Genomic DNA, 9,887 nt, shown 5'->3' on the forward strand with positions numbered 1-9,887 from the left:
GTGATGGACTCGAGTTCGTTCAGAAGCCATACACCATGTTGTGATTTGCGTATACTTAGGACCCAAATGCACGATCCAGATAACTGATTCACAGTAAATAAGTTCTTTAATGTTTAGAACGTGTAAACAAGTGCAGGGGAGGGAGGTGGTGCGTTGTCCCGGGATGCAAGCATGGCTTGCGAAGTCACCAGTGAAAGTGAGGGTGGAGGTGTCGTGACATGACGTCCGCTGCAGGGCAATGGCAGTGCTGCGTCACGGTGCAGAGAGGTCCATCTCTCTTGCGTACTCACACAGAGTGGAAACGCAGGAGAGCTGGTAACAGGCAGGCAGGGAGAAAGCAAAACACGAGACTGCACAGCAAGCACAGCAATCTGAGGCAAGGTGGAAAAACACAGGAGAATTAGCTACACTAGCTAAAGCACAGGCACAAAGGTAAAATACAGAGGAGCCAGGATTAAAGCAACCGCGCTGACTGACGAAATGGTCTGGCGATGAGCAGGAGGGAATCCAGTGGCTTTACAGGAGGTTGATTACTGCAGTGGATTCACCTGGTGCTGCCTGTGGAAGGGAAGCCACGCCCACACACACACACAAAGAACAGACAGGTGGAGAGACACAGGAGGAATAATACAGACAGGGAACCACAAAACACACACGAGGAAGAAGGCAGGGCGGCCATGATGGAATCATGAAGCACCATGTAGCTCAAGCCTGATGCTAAGCCCTTTTCTCTTAAAGTGCCACAAAGGGTCCTGTTGCCTCTAATGGGCAAAGTAAAAAAAGAGTTGGAGAGGTTAGAGGTCATCAGCCGTGTGGAAGAACCAACAGACTGGTGCTGTGGCATGGGGGTTGCCCTTAAAAGGACACAGATAAGGTCGGCATTTGCGTGGACATGAAACCACTAAATGAGTTTGTGTGTTGGGAAAGGTACATCCTCCTCTCTGTAGACCAAACCCTAGGAATGCTCACAAATGCTAAGAATTTCACTAAGTTAGATGAAAATAAGGGTTTTTGGCAAATACCTCCATCCAAGGATTCTGCTCCCCTCACCACTTTCATCACACCATTTGGGCGCTACCACTTTAATCGCTTGCACTTTGGTATCTCCTGGGCCCTGATGGTGACTGAGGTTACAGCAGGCCTGCAAGGTGTAGTGTGCCACATGGATGACATCCTCATCGCTCTGTTACGGTCCCTCTTTTTGATCAGCCTGTGTAGAGGTCGCACACATTCAATGGGACACTCAGATTACAAGTTGTTCAGCCATAGTTTATTATTCACCAACCCGGTGAAACAACAATGGTGCACATCAACAGCAGGAGGCTGGAGAACCAGACAGAAAAGAAAACAAAAAGGGGGAAGTGCCGGGCCAACCCGCAATGGGCCGTCGCACCCGGCTCTTTCCCGTCTAACCTAAACTATAAACAACCAAGACTAATCTAACTACCAAAAACAACAGAAATAAAGACCCAAAAATCTAACTGCTGCTGGTCTCCTGCCCTGGCCCTGCGGCACATCAGATGAACAAAGGAAAACCCGACATTCAAACAGACGGGGTGGTAAACGTCGTGGCAGAGGCACAGCCTTGCTTCTCTCCTCCAGCAGTCGGTTTGAGGAAGTGCTCCCTAGAGGGCGAGGCCTCCGCTCATCTGCCTTTTTGTGCCTCGTCCTGCTGATTGCACACTGCCCGGCTTGTTTCCCCTGCATGAGATAAACAGACAAAAAAAAGAACAAGAGAGAGAGACCACCGGTCGAGCATAACAGGTATTCCTTTCGCAGCCCTCCATAACAGAGACCACAAAGGAGCATCATGACACAAGAGTTCATGCTGTACTGGAGAGAGCAGAAAAGACTGTAGTCACATCAAACATGGAAAAGTGTGAGTTTGCGAAGGAAGAGATAAAGTTCCTCGGCTACATTGTCTCAGCGGAAGGCATGAAGCCAGATCCAGACAAAACCAGAGCTATACAGGACATGAAAGAGCCAGGAAATGTGAGTGAGCTGAGGAGCTTCCTTGGGACTGTGAACCAGCTGGGTAAATTCATACCAAATCTGCGGAAAGGATGAGCCACAAAGATACTTACTTTCCAAAAAGAGTCAGTGGTACTGGGGGCACGAGCAACAGAGGGCATTTTGCAGCCTAATAAGGGAGCCTTCCTTCGCCCCAGTACTTCAACCATATGATCCTAACAAGCTACAGAAAATATCTGCTGATGCCTCATCATATGGGCTTGGGGCAGTGCTGCTACAGAAGGATGGAGAAGTGTAGTCACCAGTCGCTTATGCTTCCAGTTCATTAACACAAAGCAGCACACTCAGCTGGAAAAAGAGGCGCTGGTGTTTACTTGGGCCTGTGAAAGATTTAATGACTTCATTATGGGATTACATTACGAGCTAGAAACTGACCACAAGCCTCTGGTGAGTCTGCTGGGGGGGCGGGCTCTGGAATCACTGCCACAGCGGATACAGAGACTCAGAATGCGCCTGATGAGGTACTCCTACACAATAAAGCACACCCCAGGAAAAAAGCCTAACGACAGCTGACATGCTATCTCACTTGCCACTCACAGATGGTGCTATACGTGCTGACACAGACCTAATGGAGGACACTAATATCTATGTTGACTCTGAGCTGGACAGTCTTCCCACAAGTGACAGATATCTTGCTGAGCTCCGAGGGCAACTATGTGCTGACAGTGTTTGTTCTCAAGTCATGAACTACTAGTCGTTTTTAGACAGAGCACCAGGAGCTGCCACTGGAGCTGGTGGAACTGTCAGAGTCAGGAAAACAAGAGGTTACAGAACCACAGCCACAGGAGACTGATTCAGCACAGGAACTGGAGACAGCTGCAGCTCCGCTCAGACAGGTTGCTGCAGAACAGGAACAGAGGACTGCTGCAAGGCAGAGCAGGAGGCCGGCAGCTGGAGGTCTGGACGGGGATCAGGAAAGACCGCCGGTCCGGCTCTGGAGCCAGTCTGCTGACCCGCAGACAAGGAAGCAGGAACAGGTGTCGACTGGGCCGCCGACTGAGGACCAGGAACTGTTGGACCTGCTGGTGGAGCTAGATAACAAGTCAGAATCAACAAAGTCAATGAATGAAGTTCATCCTCTGGGGACCATGAATGTCTGTAGAAAATGTCATGTCAGTCCATCCATCCATCCTTTGGTCCAGGTCCAATCCATGTGGACTAAAGTAGTGGAGCGACAGACATTAGCATCCACAGAGCAACACTGCTAGTGTGTCTAAAAAGACAATAAAAGAAGAGACAGTCATGTTGATATGAACATTAGAGAAACACATCATGGAGCTGAAACATGATCCTGCTTCATCATTTGGACTCGTTCACCTCAGCCGACACGTTCAACAGCACACAGGTTTTTGTATTACTCTGTCTCGCAGTGGGAGTAGATGATTACCCAATCTTTGGCTCTGGAACTAAACTGTTTGTAACAGGTAAGAATAAAGCTTCATTTTCCTTCAGTAGGTTTCTTGAACAAGTGTAAAATGTGTTTTTAATGAGTTTCTGCTGCTTCAGGCTTTACATGTTAGTTTGTTCATAATTAGTAGAGAATTCTTGCAGCCGTGCAGCTATTGTTCCATAATGTCACACACTCACGTGTTTGTATGTTAATTCACTTTTAACGTAAATATATGAATTAAGAGTATGATGGAAAATATTGTGTATATGATGCACATATTATGATTTTGTTGAAGCGTGTTTAGATCATTTTATATATCATATTATGTTACATTAATTAGATTAGAAATTACATTTCTGATTTTAAATGGTCAAACTGCATCAGGACATTGTATTTAACATGATGGTACAAATGTCTTTAAGTGTAACATATATTTAAACATGAAAACAAACACACTGAATATGACATCACAATAAATATAGAATATAGCAATCATGCTAAAACATAAAAAACATTATATTTAAAAAAATACAGTATGATTTACAATGGCATATGAAAATATGTATTTTCTATATTGATTGATCTAATTCATAAATAATGGCACATATGTTCATTAATAATTTCAAATTTAAATTCCAAACCTAATTTAAAATACTTAAAAGTAAAGTTATTAGCAGCGCAAGATGGTAAATATTGTGTACAACATACTGCTTTCATTAAGACGTATTATATTATATTATATTATATTATATTATATTATATTATATTATATTATATTATGTTATATCATATTATCACTTTTAATTTCATCACATGTCAAGTTACTGTGAAGGATCAATGAATTTTCACTTTTCATCATATTATATTCCAAAGCAGTTATTAATCTTGTTTAACATATCTGAACATTTCACTGTAACTGTGTATGAATGTAAAAATACTGAAAAATAATGATTTTGAAATTATTGATTAACAGATTTGTTTTTCTTTAGCAGGTGAACTGAAGTACACGATGGTAAATCTATAGCATGTTACACATGTTGGAATAAATTTGAAATGTATTTAATGATTGGTAAAATTATATTTTATCATAAATATATATTAACATAACGTTTAAATAATGTTTTGAATTTTGCAAAAGAACATTTTCATGATTATATAATATGTTATATCATTAAACAAACAAAGTTTTAGCTTTTTCATATTAAATTACAGCATTTTCACATTAGTCATATGAAAACATGTATTTGTAATTATGTATTAAGTGTAAATACAGTATTTATGAAAAACATGAAATTCAAGATGCATTTTGTTTAAATATTTATAATATGTGGTGGATAATGTAAACGTTAAAATGTCAGCGCATATTAAACTTGAGGGTAAATATGTCCTTTATTATAATCTGTCTTTTATCATAATACAGATGAAGATTTTCCATTGTATGAAAATATGATGTTATATTATTATTAGTAAGAGTCATAATAATGATGAATGTGCACATTGAAAGAAAGAAGTGCTGAACACATAATGTTGTTTGTCCCCATATAACATATGATGACATGACATGATGAGTGTGTTTGATGTGCAGGTGAATCCAGTCTATGTGTTGAACTTTGTGCTGTATTGATGAGTAGTTTAGTGATCAGAGTCCATGTAGTTTCCAGGATCACACTGAATGCAGTGCAGTGCTGGAAGCTGCTGTTGACTGTGTCAATGTGTGTCTGTGCTGCTTGTTGCTGCTGTCAAGCTTCAAAAGAGCAGGTAGTGAAGCCCGTGGTGAGCGTGTACCCAGCAGCATCCAGAGCCCACCTGGAGGGGAGGAGCTCCCTGCTGTGTGTGGCCTCAGCCATGTTTCCTCCTCTGGTCCAGTTATCCTGGAAAAGACAGGAGGAGGATCAGGAGAAGTGGAGCCATGTTAAGGAAGAGCAGCTGGAGCTCAGAGAGTCGGGACGCACCGCTGCCATCTTGCTGGTTGACGGGAACGCTAACTTCACGTATAAATACCGCTGCTCCGTCCAGCACGAGGGGGGCACAGTGGAGGCCCAAACAGAACAAGGTAATGAAGGCTTGGTGACTGTGTTCAGCAGTGATTCAGCTTCATGTGGAGACGCTGTCAAAGAGAGCAGAGGAGCAGAGGACTGACATTTCTTTTGGCCTCTTTTCTGTTTCAGAGGTTCCAGCAGCTGCAGCAGCCTCCTGTCCTCCAGAGAGAGAGCCAGCAGACCTGCCAGCTCTGCAGCAAGCTGACTGTAAGATCACCTGCTGCCTCTCTGCATGGACAGCTCCAATGTTCTGCTGCAGTTAGGGCTGCAGATCAGTCTGTTCACTTTCTGCTCATCATTGAAGGATTTAAACAGACACTCCCTGATTCTGTTAGAGTGTCCAACAGCACAACTAATCCCAATGAGAGAGCTTTCACTCCACACTCTGACAAATGACACGTTTTAGGGACACTATACTACATTTTGGTTTTTGAGGCTGCTATAACAACTTTGGGGATTTTATCTTAAAGCTCCACTATAAATATTTCTATATGAAGAATAAATCCAATGACTGTGTGTGCAGTGAAAGGTGAAATTAACACTGTGTGTGTGTGTGTGTGTGTGTGTGTGTGTGTGTGTCAGTGTCCTTCCAGTCTCAGTGCAGGGTGAAGCTGCTCTGTGTGCTCTACACAGTGCTGATAGTGAAGAGTCTGGTGTACTGCTGTGGACTCTCTCTGCTGAGGATCCTCTGAAACAAGGGACCGTCCACCAACTGCTCACATGCTGACTGACTGTTTTCTGCTCGCCTTTTCTCACCATCAAATCTCATCAGTTCGTCTCATTGATCACTTTGATCAGCAGTCACAAATGTCAATGTTCATGTTTTGTGGTTGGTTGTAAAATGTATCTTTTGATGCACAGGTTAGATTCAGTCATCCTACATATATAAATACATATATACACATATATATCTGCAGTGACTGAGTATACATTCTGTGCTATAGTGTTATTTTCATCCTCTAGTTTATTTCCACTTTGAATTGTGACTTGTATAATAATAGAACATGAAGCTGAATCATTAGCTGTCTGCTAGATATTTGATTGTTTTAGTATTTTTCTCTTCCTGTCTTTCTTTTTAATACATTATGCAGAGTGTGGCAGCTTTGTTCAATTCTTTCAGTGTAACATTCTCAATAAAGTGAAAAATCACAGTGTGTGTTTTAGAAACAGTCTTGTTTTTATGGATTTCAGTTTGTCTTCAGAGCAAATCATCAGAAACAGAATCAACTTCATGGACCATGTATGTTGACGCCTACAAGTCATTTGACTCTGGTTGTAATTAGCTCTCAATATACTTTCACACAGCAGCAAGAACAAATGTAGAGGAAGATGTGAATATTAGCATGCAGCTAAACAAGGACAACAAAGCTAAAGAAAGAGAAGCAAACAGAAACATATAGCTATTATATACAAGTCAGTAGGTGTGGCTGTGCCACCAGGCACAGTGCTGAGCCCCTTTTATAATTGTGTCAGTGTGGATGTCAAACTCTACGCTGATGACACTGTTGTTTACACACATGAACAAACAGCAGAGCGAGCTGCTTTCAAGCTACAACTGCTATAAAATGATCACACAGCAGCTTCATCAGTCGCCTTCCAAGTTGGTGTCAGGCTGCAGAAACTGTCAGTAAACTGTCACCTTTACAGAATCAATCAAACAGTATCAACACATCTTTTATTTCAGCTTCTCAGCTCCCAGGTTTGTCTCCCAGGTGAATAAGACAGATGAAGCTGAGACAGTGAGTACTGAGCGCTGTAACTGTTGTAACTGTCATTGTGTTGTTCATGTGAAAAAGTGCAGCTAACGGTGAGGAGGCTGCAGAGCAGAAACCCACACAGCCCGTCTGCTGCAGGAAAGGAAGTGCTGGTTGGCTCTCAACAGTTTTTTATGAGTCCTAATAACCACTGAGAACAGATTCATATCTGCTGCTGTACACACTCATCAACTCCTCTCCCTCTCTGGACTGCTTTGTCTTTTCTCTTGTTGTCTGGAAGCCTTTTTTCCACTGAGCCCTCCACCCACACAAAGTTGAACTGAGCCCAGAGACCAACAGTGACCCCCCACCTGGAGCTCACGTCCATGAATATGATGAAGTTCTACCTGTATTAGTATTTATGTTCCTTTAGCTCTATTCATTCAGAATATCAGACAAACAGCTGCGTCTTTATTTAATGATTTCTGTGAACTTTTTCAATGTTTTTTTCTATCTCAGACTCTAAAGTAGGTTTCATCTCCTCACAGATTAAACCATCTTTGTTTAATTGTGTCCATTTCATTCCTGCTCAGTCAGTCAGCATTCTTTGGGGGAAACTTTGGGCTGTTTTTTATTTATTTGGTGGATTTTTCTTGCTGCTGTTCAGACGCCCCTCCATCACAAAATCTCCCTGTAGAGTCAAAGTGACAAAGACTTTGTGAGCAGACTCACTGATCACATATCATCTGCTGTCATAAACATGATCTTTACTTCATTCACTCGTCTCTCCTGATTGAAATCTGCTTTAAATGGAATAACAGCGTCAAACCAAAGCAGACAAATGTCAGTGTGTTCCTTTAAGAAGCTGAAGGAACAGTTATGATACATTTCATATCATCTGAAGGGATGTTTGTTCTGTTCTGTGTGTTCTAACTCTGAACACTTGGATCATTTTCACCATGAAACACTGTTGGAAGAATGACAACATGTTGCAGCTGTCTCAGCAGACAACACATGTGTGACATTACATGTGTCTTTACGCTGTTAGATCGCTGTCACACCAATAAATCAGCTCTTCCACCACGGCTGTGTGACACATTTCAAACTAAAGCTGATCACATGCTGGATTTCTGTGTTTGCTGCTGGTGCTGACATTAAACATCACAGAGAAACACCACCACCCTGTGGTCAGTCACGGGAAGTGCAGGGACATCCACGTGATGCTGATGACGGTCGCCATGACGACACCATGACGCTCCGCCCTCTTATTTTACTGGCCACAAACCCGCAGTGACATCTAGTGGATAACAAACACACAGCAGTAAATGAGGAGTATTACTGGCATTATTGTTGGTACTACTTCTAAAAATACTTCAAATACTTTTTCTACTGCAACTATATTATGAACTATATTATTACTATATTATTCTGCTGCTGCCTGTTACAGTAGATGGTGTCATATTACTCTGACATGTACTATTCTAACTATAACTATAGAAGTCTAACTAATCACAGCACTGTGTCACTTCACTTGAGACAGCACTGCAGTATTAGTTGAAGTACATCTCTGCTGGTGGGTACTGTGTGTATTTGTACTGCTTGCCTTGTAAGTTGGAGTTGAATTGCTCTTCTATAGTTTCTATTTTGATTTGTCTTCTTATTGGACACTTTTGACAGACAGAGACAAATGATGTGGTCCTGCTGATAGTTTCATCACATCAGAAAACACTTCTATGTGTCGTTTTAAAGCTCACTTACAAACCACACATTGTCTCTTTTCATTGGGACCACTTTTTGGACCCGACCTCTGCCTGAATACCACCTGTTTCACATCCCAGGAGGGTTTTTACAGGCAGAAGCACAGCTGTGGTGGCTTCACCAGTGTCTCCCATTGTGGCTGACCTCTACATGGAGGAAGTAGAGAGCAGAGCCCTGAGCTCCTTCCAGGGAACAGAACCAGAACCACTGCTTCACATATGAGGAGCACAGCTGGCTTCGTCTTTACAAACTGACCCTCTGAACTTTATCTGACGTTCTGCTGGAGAGCCCAAAGTTTACAACAATACCAAATGTGTCAGGCTGGATTTTGGGGAAATGTGTGTAAAATGATGCAGCAGACATGTTGAAATGTTCCATTTGATGGAGTCTTGGCTTTGAATCTTTCCCTCAGTGAAACATCCTGTAGCTTTAATGAAGAGACTGAACAACAGGAGACACAATAAAGATGTGACACTGTGTGTGGAAAAGGTTTGATGTGTCATAGAAATGAAATGATTCAGTGAAATGACAGAAATGTAAGGGGACGTTTAAGGCTTCAAATCACAGTGGAGGAGTTTTGTGGATTTGTCCTTTTGTCTTTTCATCACAGCTGTTCAACAACAGATAACAGTCTGTGCTACTAAATTCACCACCAACCTGAATGTGTTGCTGCTCACATGAATGTGGGTTTCTATTTCTATCACACGGCAGCTTCAGCCGAGCCGTCGATCGGCAGCGGCGGCCTTATCTGTGAGCCGCAGGGGCTGATGGGAGCTCTGAGGACCTGTTAGAAACCACGTGGCCCTCGTCTGATCTGGCAGCTCGTCCTGGTTTGGCCTCAGCTGCGTCAGAGCGCCACTTCTCCCCAGGTTCACCAGAGGAAACACCACTGCACAAAATGCTTTTCCTCCCAGCTGCTGCTCTGTGCTGTCTGTGTTCAGGTGAGTGTTTCCAGCCAATCAGGAGCCAACAAAG

The 9,887-nt window shown here is 42.7% G+C and overlaps 1 protein-coding gene across 1 annotated transcript in view; it reads left to right on the forward strand.

Annotated features, from left to right (window-relative positions):
* LOC115573205 (uncharacterized) overlaps positions 1–6,450 on the forward strand; it is a 39,216-nt gene extending 32,766 nt beyond the window's left edge. Inside the window, exons 4-6 of the mRNA XM_030403896.1 lie at positions 5,419–5,474; positions 5,590–5,667; positions 6,043–6,450. Coding sequence (XP_030259756.1) covers positions 5,419–5,474; positions 5,590–5,667; positions 6,043–6,152 — 244 coding nt within the window. The 3' untranslated portion in view covers positions 6,153–6,450. The remainder of the gene's footprint in view (positions 1–5,418; positions 5,475–5,589; positions 5,668–6,042) is intronic.
* The last annotated feature ends 3,437 nt before the right edge of the window (positions 6,451–9,887 follow it).

Source organism: Sparus aurata, chromosome 21 (genome assembly GCF_900880675.1).
Source record: "Sparus aurata chromosome 21, fSpaAur1.1, whole genome shotgun sequence".
NCBI lineage: Eukaryota > Metazoa > Chordata > Actinopteri > Spariformes > Sparidae > Sparus > Sparus aurata.